The 18,249-nt window shown below is 34.3% G+C and overlaps 3 protein-coding genes across 13 annotated transcripts in view; 2 read left to right on the top strand and 1 right to left on the bottom strand.

The window, feature by feature from the left end:
* The window catches only part of Tinc (transmembrane protein tincar), a 96,507-nt gene extending 90,987 nt beyond the window's left edge, over positions 1 to 5,520 (top strand). For 3 of the 5 annotated variants that reach the window (XM_070674234.1, XM_070674236.1, XM_070674237.1), the window contains 2 exons: positions 216 to 422; positions 859 to 5,520. In XM_070674234.1, coding sequence (XP_070530335.1) covers positions 216 to 422; positions 859 to 1,941 — 1,290 coding nt within the window. In that variant the 3' untranslated portion in view covers positions 1,942 to 5,520. Of the gene's footprint in view, positions 1 to 18; positions 70 to 215; positions 423 to 858 lie in introns of all 5 variants that reach the window. The other 2 variants (XM_070674238.1, XM_070674239.1) reach the window with 2 other exon arrangements.
* A 937-nt stretch (positions 5,521 to 6,457) lies between these two features.
* On the bottom strand, positions 6,458 to 14,282 carry LOC139113248 (COMM domain-containing protein 4). 6 transcript variants are annotated; one of them, XM_070674248.1, is made up of 9 exons: positions 14,179 to 14,282; positions 9,892 to 9,932; positions 9,717 to 9,788; positions 9,489 to 9,554; positions 9,312 to 9,351; positions 9,010 to 9,210; positions 8,664 to 8,810; positions 8,508 to 8,552; positions 6,458 to 8,055 (listed from the first exon to the last, which is right to left on the bottom strand). In XM_070674248.1, exons 2-8 carry the CDS (start codon positions 9,892 to 9,894, stop codon positions 8,515 to 8,517), a joined length of 567 nt encoding a protein of 188 aa, XP_070530349.1. In that variant the 5' UTR covers positions 9,895 to 9,932; positions 14,179 to 14,282; the 3' UTR covers positions 6,458 to 8,055; positions 8,508 to 8,514. The 6 variants fall into 6 exon arrangements, with proteins under 6 accessions (XP_070530349.1, XP_070530345.1, XP_070530347.1 ...); XM_070674244.1 differs by lacking the exon at positions 6,458 to 8,055 and adding an exon at positions 10,072 to 10,620 and having other exon boundaries at positions 8,429 to 8,552; positions 14,179 to 14,271; XM_070674246.1 differs by lacking the exons at positions 6,458 to 8,055; positions 14,179 to 14,282 and adding exons at positions 10,072 to 10,620; positions 10,995 to 11,314 and having other exon boundaries at positions 8,429 to 8,552.
* Positions 10,427 to 14,172, top strand: LOC139113246 (uncharacterized). 2 transcript variants are annotated; one of them, XM_070674240.1, is made up of 4 exons: positions 10,427 to 10,557; positions 11,357 to 11,418; positions 11,529 to 11,728; positions 11,851 to 14,172. In XM_070674240.1, the coding sequence occupies exons 2-4, from the start codon at positions 11,359 to 11,361 to the stop codon at positions 13,229 to 13,231; spliced, it is 1,641 nt and encodes a 546-aa protein (XP_070530341.1). In that variant the 5' UTR covers positions 10,427 to 10,557; positions 11,357 to 11,358; the 3' UTR covers positions 13,232 to 14,172. The 2 variants fall into 2 exon arrangements, with proteins under 2 accessions (XP_070530341.1, XP_070530342.1); XM_070674241.1 differs by having other exon boundaries at positions 10,460 to 10,552.
* Positions 14,283 to 18,249: the final 3,967 nt, after the last annotated feature.

The raw sequence follows: 18,249 nt of genomic DNA, 5'->3' as shown, positions 1-18,249 counted from the left end.
TTTCTTTGCTTTCGACAGTGGCATAGATGGCCGATAAAGCATAGAGACAGTATACCTAAATTCAGGAATGTAAGATACACGAAATTATTTTTACATAACACCAGTTTTACATAACACCACGTATGTCTTTCCATTAATTAATCTCGTAATTATATGTGAAAATTATTAAAATAAAGTATTTACTGACAAATACTAACGGTGCTGCCTTTTAACAGTTGCTGGAGTGTGTGAACGACGATCAAGTAACTTATTACGCAAGTGCAAGTCGCGACCTACAACCATCGGAGGGTGATCCTTCGCCTCTTTTGACTCCCGATCCTCTGCCTGATCCCGCCGAAGAACCGCTTCCATTGCCACCTCCGACTCCAACTTCCGCACCAAGTACTGATATTGTCGCGGCACCACTAACTACAAACGCCCAGGTACTAACAACTCTAATTGCGTATTGTCTGGCTCACGTGAACGATAATATCAGATTGTCGTTGCACTAACAATACTCAATCGCTAATTAAGCATGTAGAGTCGTAAGTAGTAACTTACTATAAATAATAAAATATTTTTTTAATTGTTGTATCTTAATAAATTGTAGCTAAAATAGTTCTTAAAAAATAATGCAACGGCAATCTCATTAATCGTTTGCAATGTTTTAGACTTTATGTAATCCTTGTATCCTGTATAGCCCAAAAAAAAAAAAAAAAATACAATTTGTTGAAGATAACACATTATTATTTAATATATGTTAGTGCATCGTGCTTTTCTATATGTTTTCGTGCAATAATTATATCTATTCTCGTCGTGTATTATTTAACTGCAATTAAATCGACAATTATAATTGAGCGAATAAATGGAATTTTTCAGATGAACGGTGGACAGACGCCACGGTGTTTGCGCCGCGCGGATTCAGGAATGCCTCATGACGAGCTAACACCACGCTCGGACTCTTCAAACTCACCACCTTTAGATGCGGTAGGCAATGGAGGTGCCGGTTCGGTAACCGGTCACAGCAACACCAGTAGCAACAGTGAGACGTCAAGCGGCGTGCACAGTAATGCGAGTAATGCTAGTAATGCCAGTCACAGTAGTTCCCAGCGTCGGGCAACTAGCGTAGATGATTTGACTGGAGAGCCGCGTGAAGAACCGCGAGAGCAATGGCGCAGTTGCTCCCTTCAGCGTGGTACGCTGCCACCCACCGCAAACACAACTTTCTCGCCACCCAGCAGCCGTCCTGGCACCAGTCAGTCTTTTTCCTCGCCGCAGTACGTGAATCATGTGCCACCATACAGCAATGTTGCCAATAACGAGATCAATACCGGCTGTCCAGCGGTTATTCTGGAGAACCCGAATGAGGCAACGGTCGTAATTCGCCGCAAACTGTCGAGAGCGAAACTTACGGATCCGCTGAATCCAAACGAGGAACCATTCGGTCGTTCTACTAACATGAGAATGACTTCCTTCACTGAGAACAATGACATCCGTATTCAGGCCTCTTCGGCGACTCTACCGCATTATCCTACACAGCCTATCGTCACCTATCCTCACTGCTCCACGATGCCGCTACCGCACGCGTCCTCCCACAGTATGGGCTCAGCTAACATGAGCGGTGGCTCAACTGGCAGCTGCGGATCTGTGCCGCGGCATACCTTTGTACCGCCGCAAGTCCATACCACCATGCCATCGCATACGACGTTACCGTCGCATCATAACGGTGTCAGGTTACTCCACGCTCCCGCTGTTGGTCCTAACAATCCCTTCGTTAAGAGATTCCCGCCGGTGCAAATGCATAATCAACCTTGGGCACTGCCGGGTCATCACACCTTTCCCCAGCTACCACAAGGCAACAACAAGCTCACGGTCACCGCGCAGATTAGACAGAGCGACCGGGACTCTGCGAACTTCTCTATGGCCAGCAGCGGAGACTCCGATACGTGTTTACCGCACTAAAACGCGCAAGGACTGCTAATAATCATAAACTCGAATTGTGTTAGGTAATACCTGGTATTTTCGTAATGACATTTTCGTAATGACGAATGACATCGGAGAAAGGAGATTGCAGTTTCCAAGCATAGCGTACCGATGTCACGATCATGATCTCCCTAAATGCTTCGGATGAATGAGTGATAAAGATGTGTAATACGCAAAGAAAAAGAGAGAAAGCTCTTTGCGCAAATTCGAGACGAGTTGTGAATATTTTGCTTTGAAATCTACACCTTTTCAAGATGCATGCAAAATTATAATATGCATTTAGTGCGATACATTGCTTGATGAATCATTAGGAAAGAAACTTTGACGTATCGCATGCTCAAACGTCGAAATTTTTAGAAAAAAAAAAAATAATAAAACGACATATCAATTTCTACCATTTGTTAGCGTATAGTGATTGTAGTATTGCTTAAAATACGGATTGCCTCTATTTTTTACAATCTGATCTTGATATTCGATACTGATCAGATTTTACCTGGCTATTTACGGAAGCGTATCTATGATATTAACATAGTTTATTGTATAAATTGCACACGAAAACATTTCCATTTATTTGAATGATCACTAAGGTAAATACGTGAAAAAAGTCGATTATAAATTATTCTACATATATCACACAGTTAGCTTATGGAAGTAATTAACAACTATAATTAAAAGACATCAATTCCGTTATATACATATCTTGTACGTTGTGATAACGTATGTTCCATTTTATCTTTAATCTTGCAGCAATAAAGACAAATATCTGAAATATCTGAAAATATCTTAAGTGAATAGTGATATATATGGTGACATAGTAACAACTGATTTGGTTAAGAAATCTTCAATCTAATTGTAATCATCCTGCAAAATAGGTTTAAATGGTGCAACAATAAAAAAAATTAATGCAAAATATAAATAATGTGCACATATATCGTAATTTGAAAGAAAGTAAAACGAATTGCAATTTAAAATATCTATAAGTAATAGATCTTTGCTCTCTCGAGTTTGCGCGATTATCTCTCTATACGTATCAACGCGTGCTTGTAGCTAGAATCATTTTTCTCATGTTCTTATATCGTGAAGCGTGAGGTGTTCGAGAAAAAAAAAATCTGCGAATAAGAAAGCCAGCTCTTTGCTGCATTTAATGCCGAGAAGAAACGGCAGGTGAGAGTGAGAATAACATAGTTATCCCAATTTAGGTACGGGAAAAGTTATTGTGTTGTCCTAAATAAAATTTGTGTATAGAGTGAATTAAGGATAGGCTGTTAAGAGAAGAAGAATGTGTGGAAAACTCAGATCGCCCTTTCGTACAGTGTACGTTTTTGTACTAACATTTCAGATCTTTTTTCCACCGATAATTGTAAATTTGTTAAAATGTAATTTGTACATTGCCGATTGTTTGTTTATACAGCGACTCAGCGACGAGTTACTGATATGCGAAAAAGAAAAAAAAATAGGAAAGCATTCCCGCGTTGGAATGTATATTTAAATCATACGTAATTTCTTCGTTCGTTTACTTTTGGTCTTTTTTTTTTTTTTTGTTTCCTTTTTATAGATTTATTGAATTTGTCGATGATAAATGTTTATTTGTCGAATCTTCCACAAATTGCATGTTTAATTATTAAAAATTATACATGAGATAAATGCGCGGATGGTTTTATATGACTGTAAAATACAAGTACAGATTGTAGTCATAATTTTCGGCCTTGGTAAGATTTTCGATATACAGGTACTGTTACGTTAAATCTTATGGCCTGATAATATATCATAATCTGCCATCTTAATTGTAATCATAAAGATTACGATATTAGCAGTGCCATCGAAATTAATGTAAGTATATACAATCAGAAAGAAACTTTTATTACTCATATAATTAAAATTGATGAGTAAGAGCTAAAAATAATGCTACGACTTTCCCGTGATTTTAAGATAATACGTGTTACTTACTTATTTGCAAACGGTTCGGTACTCTTTTACAGTCACATTATATTTTTTTTTTTTACGTAAACTGCATCCGTAAAAAGAATTATACATTTTATTTTACATCACTTCTCTTTGAGAAAGAAAAAGATAAAATAAATGTTTCGCCTGATTTTTATCAACTTACATTATTTATAATAATACAACGAGTGTATTTATATTTAATGCAATATATATATTCAAGTGGATTGTTGGCGCTCTGTGTGTAAAAGGAGAAAAATAAGCGCAATATGGCGAGCTAACTAAGGAACGATTACTGCCACTTAATCATGAAAGAGAGAAGATCTGCAGATCTCAATTATATTTACTTTTGTCGACTGCCATGTTATTTCGTCCTTTCGTCAATATAAGTAATTACCATACTCGTTTACTATCTAGGCATTTACTTGTGCATATGCTATCGCGATACGTGTATACATACATAAAAAAAATATCTATATATGCATGTATACATGTAAATATATGTGTATGCACGTTCTCGCTAAGTTGCGATTCTTTCGCGACTATATATTATTCTATGAGACGCGTGATGCTGGAGACTCGTAATCTAATACAGTGGACATTGCCACACAACAAGACACAACGTTCGTTTTAAACTCTTCCCTGCTTTTCGATAAATCTTCCGGAAATCGATATTACAAATCAACTCATTCATCCAATAATGTGCAATTAAAAACCTGTCACATCCTGTGGATATTATGAATGCATATTGTTGATTCGTAATCATAAGTACATATTAATATATGTAATTAAATTATTTTCTTATAGAAACGACTTTAATTGCATATTTAAGTGGTTGACTTTCCGTTAGATTGCGATAAGCTGAGAAGAAATACTTGAGATTCTAACGTAAGTTAAGAAAAGAGATCAAACAAATCAATATCATTGCAATTAAGCTCAATAAGCAAACTAAGTTTATTATACAATTTATAAAAGTAAAAAAAACAATTATCAGTAAATAGGTTTACCGGAATTAATTCTAATTCGTGTCAATTGATATAATTTTTTGAAATTTATTACTGTGCATTACTGTTTATTTATTATTATTCTTATAATTGTCAAATGTTTTATAATATATTATTAATTTGATGTAAAATTGTATTTTTTGTTTTTAGACAAACGAAATGAAAAATTAAATTGTGTGTGTGTGATGAGCGTAAAAACATTTGTTGTAATCATCGAAAATGGAGATACAAACGCAATGATGAACAAATAGTATTATGGTTGTATACCAGTGTGACATGTGACTGCGGTTAAAAAGATTTCTACGCATTCCGTAAAGATAATAACTACAACAATAAAAAGAAAGTGTGAGCGTTCTTGTACGGCATTGTTCGGGACTCATACTTTTGATGAGACAATGCGATATAAAATCAGATATCTGTATTTTTTAATATCTTCCAGTATTAGAAATAGCGATGTTCTCAGCCTTGTTCGTAAAATATTTCTGTTACGAGTTATTGTACGAGTAAAGGAAATTAATAGCTCACGAAATCGTAGGAGATTTACTCCGGAAAATTCTGCGCTTTCCATTTACTTAAGGTATTACGCGAGAGAGAAAAAAAAAAAAAAGAAAAATGTGATGAGTAATCCAAGTGCAAATCTAATGGGTTGTAAGTTTTGAGTTTGATGTGCAAAGAAAAACAGTTTATCCTGTAACAGTGCATTAATAGCATTTGAATATTCACACGGGCTTGCAGCTGTTCGCAAGGTATCGCCACTTGTAGTACAGATTTTGACTTTGAGTTTCCAATTCTTTGTGAAACGTGAAATAACCGTAATTGTCTTGTAAGCTACGAAAAAGCACGTATGAAAGCACAAGAGATTGACCAATTGATCACGAATGGCAAATTCGTTACTTTTATACAATTTATCGAACATTTTGCCATTGTCGATCGTACATATCATCTCGCAAGGACCACACATTTCGCGAAGACATTTACGAGGATACTCAAGCAATAGCACGAAGCATCGATCAAGGGATGGACCAGACTTCTTAATGATCAATGAGCTCTAGTAATACCCAGTGTAGTAGCGAACATATTTTTTAACGACTATTTTCAATACGCTAGTAGATGAAGAATTAGGACAGAGAAATTTCCGTAAATAAGTAAAAAGGAAAGAACTTGAGATCTAAATTTGGAAAGATTTATTCTGTCTCTCCTGTTCGTAATCCAAATATGTATAGTCCAATAATGCTACCCTTGATTCTGTTTCAAAGTAAGATACTTAGCTAGAATCACATATTTTTCTTAATGCAAATGCTTCGGCATGACATTTTCTTCCACGCATTTGCACGTGCGTGCGTTATCAAGAGATCTTCGTGGCACAATTCCTCTACCTCGAATTTGTTATTAAGATGTACAGATTAATTTTCCATTTTTTAATTTTAATGGTCATAAAAAATACATTAAACAAAATCTACTAATTCTATGTGAATATTAATTTATCTTTATGAACTAAATTGTTTGCATTTAAAAAATCAAGGATTAACTTGAGTATTCATTGATTCCAAAAACGATAATGGATTAATTACCTTGCGATTAACATTCATTTTTTTTATCAAGCGTTCTACGGAGATTCTTGATAGCGTTAGCACGTGTACGTACATACAATCGATATATTATTGATCGCGCCGTTGCAACCGCCACTAATACAATTTTTAAAAAACGCACATAACAACAGTAGTAGCACAAAGAAAAAAAAAAAACCTATCTTTTGATAAATGCACCAAGAACGGCGGATTTTGCTGCGGCGTAATCGCAACGACCATCATAGAAAATAGTTAATTGTCAACGATGAGGCATGCATCTTGAAATTGTTTTACAAGACACAGTATTATCGCGGCGCAATAGAGATTCTGTTTAATTAATATATTTTAAATTTAAATTTTTAATAAAATATATTCAGGTGGATTTATTAGTTTAAAATTAAATATAAAACTAGCATTTTTTAATGTACAATTTGACGTAAAAAAAAGGGATGTGAAATTACTTGTATAATATTTCTATTCTTTTTAAAAGGAGAAAATTTCATACTTTTTACATGCGTTTATATGTATATTTCAACGTCTGTGTTTATAAATATTTTGCAAGAATGCTTGCCCCGTTTTCGACGATGATTCTGCTTCATTATACTTGCGTGCGATTAAAATCAGATAATAGTTGTCATCGGCGTGCGCGAAAAATGAAAGCACGGCGACGAGATACAAAAAGCTGCCTCTCGCTAAAAAATATTTTTTTACCGTCTAGCGTCAGTGACCATACTCTAATTCGTTTTAGATCCGGCTAGAGCCTAGACGTAGATATGATCGTAAATGCCGAGGAAGGCTCCGCACCGGAAGCGTTTCGGAAGCAAGGAGCAATTAAGATGCGAGGTATTACAAATGACACCAAGGGTCGAAAGAAAAATTGGCTAATCAAAATCCCCCTTTTTTTTCCTATTATTTAATCATTGATCACGCGAAATCCTTGGTTCCACCTCAACAAGAGCATTGAAAAAATGAGAGAAAAAAAAATAAAAAAAGAGCCGGTCAGAGCCCTCCAAAGAGTCGCGTCTCAGGAACGTGTGTATAATCGCGAGAGAGGGCTTACTCGATGTGTCGTTATATCGACAGCTCCTCCGAGGCACTTGTATATAAGAGTCGCACCAGGCGACAAGAACCGCGGAAAGGGTGAACGTATGCATGCGTGCATGAGAGCGTGAACGAGACGGACATATACAGCGAATGTGTACGAATAACTGTATAAAGACTGATTAGATTAGCCTTGGTATTTATTCGAATTTAACGATTAAACGCTACCGCTTTGCGCGCGCCCTAAAGAAAAAGATATATTCGTAGAGCACGATGTCGATGATGTTCTCCGAGAAACTTTGATTATCCGCCGGAATATACGCCGTATTCATAGCACCTCATCGGAGAGGAATTCCTTTTCCGTTTTCAGTTCTCTGCCCGTCCGAAGCTGAATTCAGCTTCGCGCAATCTCAGAGATTCTATGCTGGCCTAAAATTCGTTTTGGTAAATACCACTATTTCCCCTCGCTCGTAAAATATTCTGCCTTGTATCGCCACTTCGTTTAGTTGCGCATGTACCTTTGGATGTAGTCAACAGATCTGAAGAAATAATAGAATAAAGATTAGAAAGATGCACGACGATTTAATGCGGAACATTTCGAACGTATCCGCGTTATTTCTTACGCACGCTTTTAATTCCGACACATCGTGCTCGAATACATATGAACGTAGCAAAAGCAGAGGGGAGAACGACGCGCGATTATTAACAGCGACATTATTATCGTCACAACGTATCAATATTATTATTCAATGCATCGTATAAACCAGTAAACTAAATGTAAACTTTGTATATTCATTTATTAAGAGAATAAAAATAAATTATTCGACGGATAGCTTGATACCCTCGATTCTTTTCGATTTTCTTCTTCTGTTAATTTTACGAAAATGAAAATTGAAAGGAATATAATCTTACTATCTGTATGACACATTTATTGATAAATAACATTTCTTTTTTAGTAATAAGGTAAGTATTATAAAATATATTATCTTACGTAGTATTTATAAATTTTCCATTAACGCTCGTGCTCTTTTCAATTCTGAAAGAAAAACACAGTTTTTATTTTTTGTATTAAATATTTGTAAAAAAAAAATTACTATTAGACACCGTTAAACACTTTTAGAACTTATTGTTAATTCCATTTCTATACCTTTCAGTAACACTTGCACATCATCCTTGGAGATATTTATAGTGGAATCTTCTTCCTTTCCGTCTATGTTCTTCAATTTTAACGTCACAGCAGAAACCGGCGACGAACTGTCGCAAGGTAGTACTTCGATGGACGACAAACGGCTAACTACGAATGTAAAAATTAAGATATAAAAATTAGGTAAGCAAAATTAACCCAATAAAATTTGATAACATCATGAAACAAAATTAATATAAAAATCTGTAGCTTTCGTGTGCATTGAGTTTTCACAAAAATTAAAACCTATATCTTATTATTATATCAAACATTATTTCACATCTTATGAAAATATGTATAAAACTTGCACCTCTTAAAGATTGAAGTAAAAGAACAGCTGAAATCTGGGAGCAATAATCCGTATGAAGTCGTGCTACAGCTGTGCTGTGTTCTCGCGGAAGTCCTAGTTGTTGCAATTCGCTGCTCAAGTCAGCGGCAGAAACGCTGTACCGGGCGGAAGATGTGAATATTAATTCGAGGGCGGCTACTATTGCTTTTGCATCGCTGACATCTAAATGGAAGACAGTTCTATACATTTTCTTTCCTTTTATCAAGTAATTATTGCATATATTTATTTGATTATTATAATAAGATGTGAGGAGTTATACGCACCAAGTTTAGCGTCTTGGGTAATCTTTTTAATTTTTTCTTGCTGAAACAAATTCAGTATTATGTAATTAAAAGCAATTTATATGTACTAAAACTAGAAAAATGAAAATAAGTTTAGTATAATATATCAGTCGCGTATTTTAACAAAATGATTTATTGATTCTTAATGATATTACTTACATCAAGTTCTCCTTCCGTCAAATATTTAGCCACTGCTTGACCTAACATTTTCATTTTTATTGACGTCTAAAAACAAAATATTGAACGAGTTTTACAAAAAAAATATCTTGATGCTCTTTTTATTATAACAGATAGGATAAAATGTCTATGAAGAATTCTATTCAAATAATAATTTCTCAGGAGTATTATACGGATATGTAAAAAAAAAAAAAAAGAATCTAACATTACCATTCGTGAAAGCGTGTTGATTTCTGCCAGCAACCAGTCCGGGCAGTCGCCATCGCCGAGGAATCTGAATTTCTAATAAAATACAGTACGTTTTAAAGATGTTCATATTAAACAACATGTAATTTAATGTGTGTAATAGTTTACAGTCACATATTTTAAAAGTATGAACTCTCACCATTTTTCTTAATTTTCCAGTTTGCGCTCAGTCTGCGACCTCTGTTTTACAAAGAAAATTTTCAATTAGAAACAAATTCAAAGAACGTAAAAGTGAAATACGAAGGATCATAAAGATTTCTTCTATACATATAATTATTTTAATTAAATTACAATTTATAGAAGCTATCGAATTTTAAACCTCATATAGGTACATCCTGTGTGATTCGAAGAAACGTTTAATCAACTTGGAATTCACCATGGAATTTTCAATCCTCGTGCAACCGTAAAGATGTGAATCAATTACACTACAGCGACGGCGAGCCACGGGCTTACTGCGTGCTTTCAGGGCGGAAAGGGTGACATTTTTTTTTTCCTACCATCTATCTTTCTCTCACCGATAATGTTTCTAACAATAAATATCATAACGTCATGACGGCGAAACGAGTGGACGTAGACGTCAGGATGTTTGCACTCGTTGGCAAAATAGATTGGTGTGGGCATCCGCGCCAGGTGAACGAATTCCCCATGCAATCCGCCTAATCTTTCAACCGCGACGGAATGACCCACGGGAGTTTGACCAAGGGACATAAATATCTCGGCAGGAGTCGGCCCACTACCATTCTAGCCGAGGAACTCGCTAACGCCGGAGACAATCGTCAACAGGTGAACGTCGGCAACAGGTAAGGTACGTTGATAATTGCTTTAAAAGACAGCATGCTCTTCGACGATCTTTCGCACTTCCATCGCACTGTAATTTTACATAAAATCGTGTTACATAAATCAATTAAATAAATCAATTAAAAGATTAATTTTTTAATTTTTTTTTAATTAATGATTCTGATAAAAGAAAGGCCAATTAAACAGCAATCATAGTAATTCAATCTCTTTGTTACATTCTTCAATAGGTATTTATATCAAGTAATTAATTTGAATGATAATATTTTAAAATGCGTGTCGAATATAGTTGTAAAATTACCAGAGATACTTTTTAAGTTTGTTAAATTCTAATTGATATACTTTCAGTATTCGAGTGAGATGTTAAGTACATTTTTTGATTGCGAGTAAATTAAAATTTATTTTCTTAATACGTATTATTATTAAGTACTTTTTTTTTGTACTTACTCGTCTGCTACGTTAATATGTATTATTCCATACCACGATAAAAATTTATGTAATAGAATCTTCTCTCTAAGAAATTCGTCATCTTTTGATTGTAACCAAATACTATGTACACCATTTCCTACGCAATAGTTAAGGAAAAGGACAGAACAAAATTGGATATCCACATAATCAATATCGATATTTATATTGGTCGTATTAAAATGGATATGATACTAAACGATAAATATTTTTTTATGTATTAATAAATATACGAAAAATTAATTATAAAAATGAAGAAAGTGTCAAACGTTTTTTTTTTTTTTTACGTATGTCATAATGTTAAATAAAAATTTAATCTACATATGCAACTTTATATTTTTCAGCAATGAGGAAAATATTGTTGGCCACAACCTTGCTGTCGGTAGTGGTGTCTGAAAATATTCTAGTAAGTAAAATATTACTTATACAAAATATTTTTTGGAAGCAAAAACGTCGCGTTAAAGTTTATTGTATAAAATTTACATCAAGCCTAAGAAACTGATTTTATGCTTTGAGATGGAAAACCACCCAAGGCTGAAGACAGCATGGATTTGCGGCAAGCAACTGTGGAATAAAAAAACAAAACGAATACCAAGGACAGACATTCCCTTTAAAATAGAAGAATCCTTAAGTTATGAGGACGACAGACATTTCCCACGAATTTCGGATACGCGATTCATTAGTGAATCGAGGAAATTGCCTCCGATGATTATCAGGTAAGACAATGAACAATTGACATTTACAACGACTGTATTATTACAAAAGCTTACTATATTGTTAGAAATAATAGAAGAAAAAAAATTACAAATAATTATTATGGTCATTGTGATCATTACAGGCAACACGAATTGGAACAGTTTCCACAAGATGACTTATCTTTCGATAAATCAAAGCCTGGCGATACCAACCCGAGAGTTTTAATTTCCATCGGTATCCAAGAAGAGAAAAATACTGACGGCAATCTGCAAAAGGACTTCTCGAAAAGAAAAAACTATTGCAAGGACAGCCAAGACTGGCAGATTCAACAACCGTTCTACGTGGAAGAACCAACGTGGATTGACATCGACATCGACTACTTAGACTCGTCTCGGCGTATGAATAACAACGACCCTTACATATTGACACGAGGAAAGAAAATTTATAAGATCAAAAATCCAGAACGCATTGGCAAAATGTTCGATGATTATGAAGCGACTCTCGGCTATCCAGATAGAGACGGAAATCTATTGATAAAAAGTCGAGTGAGAAGATCTGGAAAAATGACCGGGGAAGTACAGGATAAAGCAAAGATACTGAACAATCAAATGGAAGAAAGAAATTACGATTCCCGTCAAGACATAAACGGGGATAAAAATAATTCAACGTTAATGAAAAATCAAGAAATCAAAACTCGAGGAAAACGTGAGACCTATGAAACTGACGCGAGTTTTAAGAATGATGTCGAAAAGAACGAAACATACATATCCGCTGATCTTTTTACTCTATCTCGAGATAAAAATTTATTCCACAACGAAGTAGAGAGTTCAAATAAAGCTGCAGATCGTAATAAGCCCATCGAAAGGGCGTGGAAACTTAATTACGCAGATCATAAATTAGAAGAAAGCAATGAAAAAGCAAGAAATGACGCAGGCAGATTAGAAATCAACGAGAACAACTTGAGAACAGATTCGCAATTAATAAACGAGCTCGACTCGAAAAGTTCCGGAACAAAGACTCGAAATTATCGAGAAAAACGTAATCTCTGCAAGATCTGTAAGATTAAATTACCCCACGAACAAGACGAGTGGTTGAGAAGTTTCGAAAAGAAAATTCAAGAGTCACTGTCTTTGGAGCGAAGAGACAAACATCGCGATATTTTGGAGCGTCTAAATGAGCCTTACATTATTTCACGAGGTAAGAAAGTGCCACCGAATTTTGGAGGGGACAGTCTCATCAAGTCATCAAGCTCACAAAATATAAACGACTATGATCGTACTAAAGTGGCGAGTCTCCCGGTTGTGAACAGTCTTCTAAGAATCCTGCTGGAAACAGCTAACTGTAACAATGAAAACTGCGAAATTAACGCAAACGAATTGACAGATGAGAGATTATCACCGAGAGACCGACGTGGTACCCTCGATGACATCTTGGCGGCATACGATCCTTACTATGTGGCCAGAGGAAAACGAATGTACCGAAATGAAAAAGGTTTCCTATTCGAAACAGACGTAAGACAATAGGCTGTATACATTCTGCAAGATGCTGACTACATCGTTCTGTTGAGAAGAGCATGATAAATGTAGATATCATGATTCAACTTGCTTTCGATTGTAATATAAATTGGTGAACATTTTCTCAATTTACACACTGAAACATACCAAGCCACGAATACCAGAAAATCGTATTTTCACAGGAAGTAACGTGAAAATCATCTTACTTAAATCTTAATTAATTTATTAACTACATAATTGTGAAATTGGCAAGTATATAATTTATATAGATTTTGGAAAATCTGTATAAACATGCATTGTAATTGTTGTTTCTACAACTTATTTATATTCAAACTGAGTAACATACTTATTACATACATATATGAGTGATCAAAATACACCAGAAATAAATGAAGAGAGAGAGAGAGAGAAAGAAAGCAGTTTTCAATTGTAATTTATGAAATTTGTAATATAGATCAAGATAATGAAAAAATTGAACATTAATTAGAGTATATATATATAGGCAATGTGTAGTATATTCCCGAAGCATGAACAGATGCTAAAAAGCAAACAAGTTTTTAGCGTTTGGCTTGACCGTTTGGTTCGATCTTGTAACTAATTACACTATTAATGAAATGTTTATGCGAATAAACTAAAAAATTACCAGCAACTTTATCTCAAGAATATTATACTAGTTCAAAGTATGTAAAAATATGTAGGATTATGTAAAGAATATTTTTTATTCCATGTCTATTATATTGTGCCAGTTTTTTCTATTAACAATTTATTATGTTCCGTATTTTATCTTTATGTTTTTTTCACATTGAAACTACTTAACAAGCGATTGTACATTATAACCTATAAATTACAATTGTTGAAAGTGTTCAATCCCTTTGTACAAATTTATTATTTGCAATTTATTAATCATACAATGCTTAATTTATAGACGAAAAAAAATGCAAAGCAAAAATAATTACCTGATAAACAACGAGATATTAGCAAAGATGAACTATCAAGTATGCTGGAGGTACGTAGAAAGATTAGAATTCTGACACTTCCAGTCGATAAGTCAGCAAAAATTAAACTGATGAAAAAAAACACTTATCTGTTATTAACAAAAATTTTACAACGATTTATGTCATTATTATTTATATTGAATTTATATTTAAAAAATAGTATAAATAGCAAAACATCATGCATATGCAAACGAGCATTTTTTAAATCTTTTTTTTAATTAACTTTAAAAAAAAATTGTGATTAATTCAAAAGAAATTATATAAAAATTGTATAATTATTGTTTTCTATAATTGAAATAATCAAAGTCGATAATAATTCGAATAGATTTTACTTACAGTGTACACTCGTACACATTAGTGAAAAAAAAGTCGTAACAGATGACGCCACTTGTGCGTCCAAGACTTGCATCAGACTTAATATTTGTTTAAAATACTAGAAATTACTGAGGGCGCTCGTCATTAGTTTCGAACATTAGTTAATTACATTCCAAAGTGCTTATCCCGTTTCGAACAAGTGATTTCTGAGTAACTTGAAGACGATAAAGTGCGGGAGGAACGTTTTATTCAAAACGTGGCGTTCGACCAATCGCGGCCCGTCTCCCTCGCCATCTTCTTCAACGGCATTCAGTAGACTTCGGCGATCGTCATTGTCTAGACGTGAGATTTGCATCTCGCCCGTCTTCCCCCCTCGCGACCGAGGTTCCCGTTTCGTTTCAACCGAGTGACTTCTAAAGAACTTAAGGACGATAAAGTGCGCGGGGAACATTTTATCCGAAACGTGGCGTTCGATGTATCGCGGCTCGTCTCGCTCGCGATCTTCTTCAACGGCGTTCAGTGGGGTTCGACGATCGCCATTAACAAGACGTGAGATCTGTACCTCGTCCGTCTTCCTTCTCGCGGCCGAGGTTCTCGTCCCGTTTCGAGTGATTTCTGAGGATCTTGAGGACGGTAAAGTGCGCGGGAAACATTTTATCCGAAACGTGGCGTTCGACGTATCGCGGCTCGTCTCGCTCGCGATCTTCTTCAACAGCGTTCAATGGGGTTCGGCGATCGCCATTATCAAGACGTGAGACCTGCACTTCTCCCGCCTTCCTCGTCGCGGCCGAGGTTCTCGTCCCGTTTCGAACGAGTGTTTTCTGAGGAACTTGTGGACGATAAAGTGCGCGGGGAACATTTCGTGGCCCGTCGTCTCGTTCGCCGTTGGCGCTTGTTTCCAGCGTCGTTCATCCCGCCGACGAGAACCGATCGGAGAATCAAGAGTGATCTCGCCTTACATCGCCAGTTTCTTGCGTCGCGAACGAGGACGATTCGAGGGAGGACAAATAATCGTTCGTCGCGTTTCTTAAATTTAATCGTAATAATCGCCGCGATAATTCATCGTCGTTCTTCCGGTCGTTCGTCTACCAGAGTGATATTGTTGGCGATTAGTGATGGTGATTAGAAAAAAACAGAAGCAGAGCAGTGTAATATAGTGTCAAGCAATTTCAAGTGCTATGAGTCAGGATAATCCAGAATAAGCTGCCACGGATGGACGAAAAGAAGGAAGGAAGGAAGGAAGGATGGAAGGATGGAAGGATGGACGGACTGAACGATGGAAAATAACCTAATCTAACCGGAAGATACAACTAACTGTAAGTACAACACGCTTTTAAATATAGATCAATTTTAATTATTGATATAATTAATTTATGTCCGAATCTAATAACTCGCGCGCATGGTTTCTTCTGATTTCTAAAATATCTAATAAATTTTAAATTAATAAAATTATTTATTAATAAATAATTAAACTTTAAATTAAATTAACTTAAATGGGTAATTGTAATGTATAAAAATATGTTACAAAATCATTCATGACAGCCATTTATTGATTATTGTTTATGCTAATTACAATCAGATTTTGCAATAATCTTTTTGTGACTTTTCTAAGTTTCTACGATTTTTCTTACTCAATTCGTGACGAAAAAAATTTATATAACATTAAATAGAAAAAAGAAAAAAAGAAAAAAAAAAAAAGAAAGAAATAGATTTTTATGATAAATTTTCACATTTACATATTTATGAAATAGTTAAAGAAAGGATGTGAATAAAACATTATGGTCTATAGAAATATTAGAGCCTGAAGCAATTTATTATTTTATAACAAGATATGCAACAAATATAAATACATGACAACATAAATCCCTCATATTGCATGATAGAATTTAATATTTTCTTATTAAGAAATTTATTATGTGCAATGCACTTATTGTAACATTAAGTCACTATTAACCCTTTCGTGCCTGAATACGTCCCGAATCTTCAAAAATTTATATTTGCTACAAAATCAAAGATAATAATTTATTCTTTTCAAACACATTTTAAAGAAAAACACAAGGGCTGTATTAAAAATTTAAAAAACAATGCTACTTTAAAGTGGCGGCTCTAATATAATAGATCAAAATATTAAATTTTGTTGGAAATGTATAAAAAAAAAAGAAATAAAAAAAAGAAATTTTCCGAGTCGCTGATTATAAATTTGAAAAACAGAACGACTTAAATGTCACATTTAATGTTGCTTACAAATATTAAGTAAAAATATCAAATTAGATTTTTTCGTGAATTTATTTGAAGTACGGGACAAAATAGAAATTTTTACATATTGTACAAACTATATTTTCTATCCCCGAAAGGGTTAAAAGAAGTAATGAAATATTTCAGTATATAATTATTACAAAGCGTCTCAGCGCGATCAAAATTAGCTATCATCTCATTAAAAGAAATTAATAGGCACAAAAATGGTCTCCTTTCAACGTTGGTTGATTTCCGCATTTGATATTAAAAAGAAAAATAAATATAAAAAGAAATAAAAAATAAAAGAAACAATCTAGACAACGATTATGAAATCATAATTGTTTTTATGATAACAATTATCGATTAACATTTAGAGAAAAATATAATTCCTATCTATGTCACAAAATACGTTAAATATTTATGTACTATTCAATCTTAGTTTATGCACCATCTGTTCCCCGTTTAGATTTAATTTCTCGATGCCGAGAACACGAAATTACTTTGTCATAATTGCGCCGATATGCCTTTATAAATTAAAGTCGAACAAATCTTGGAATTTATAAGCATATACAGAATTCCATAAAATATTCACAATAAAAATTGCACTTTCTTTTTTCTCCCATGAATCTTAAATCGATTTTTCCTTAACAAGTTAAGGAATAATCGTTTCCACAAATTCATTAAATAATATATCTCGTCACTACAATTACTACTTTTTATTTTGTACAAATTAATAATAATACTGATATAGGCGTACTTTGAAAGACTTCGCTCACATATACAATTAAATTCGGCGGAAGGTATCTTCGATTTATTCGCTTTCGTAATCTCGCTAATAATATATCATTAGTTCAGCGTGTCGTTTGAAACGCAGGTCGAAGGACAATCGTAGACACAATTTGTAATTTCACATATTTAAATAAAAATTATTTGCAGCCATATTAGACGGCATTTCCTAATCAAATATATAAATGTTTTAATGATTGACGAACTTTCTTTTTAATTCAAGCTTATTTAACATTCGAAAGTTCAAACATTTTTCTTAAATCCAATTTTAAGCATGTTACACTTTTTTTGCATTAATAACAATTTTTTTTTATTGACATTTTAACGTTACACGTAGTGGACATTAAATTATTTATGAAAACGTGACAAGAGTTTCGCAAAGTACTGTTTATGAGGCATTGCTGTGGGAACTCTTCTCTCATATATCGTGTTCATTGTTGCACTTTGAATTTAAACTCTGCTACGATTGTATCTGCGACATGCGACTTGCGACCTGCATCCAGCGCACGCAATTTTGAATTTTGTTGTAGCGATAAAACACAAGTGTTAGCATACATACAGCAAACTAATATTGACTAGACCAAGATCGGCTTGTAACATATAAAATAACTATAATAACGAAGCCTTAATTAAAGAACTGAAATCAACAGGTGACAGCATACTTGCATCCGTGATTACATCTGATATAGACGCATC

The sequence above is a fragment of the Cardiocondyla obscurior genome, linkage group LG02 (genome assembly GCF_019399895.1).
Source record: "Cardiocondyla obscurior isolate alpha-2009 linkage group LG02, Cobs3.1, whole genome shotgun sequence".
In the NCBI taxonomy this organism is placed as follows: Eukaryota; Metazoa; Arthropoda; class Insecta; order Hymenoptera; family Formicidae; genus Cardiocondyla; species Cardiocondyla obscurior.
The sequence above is the reverse complement of the archived record's forward strand: the minus strand, read 5'-3'. Positions and strand labels throughout refer to the sequence as shown.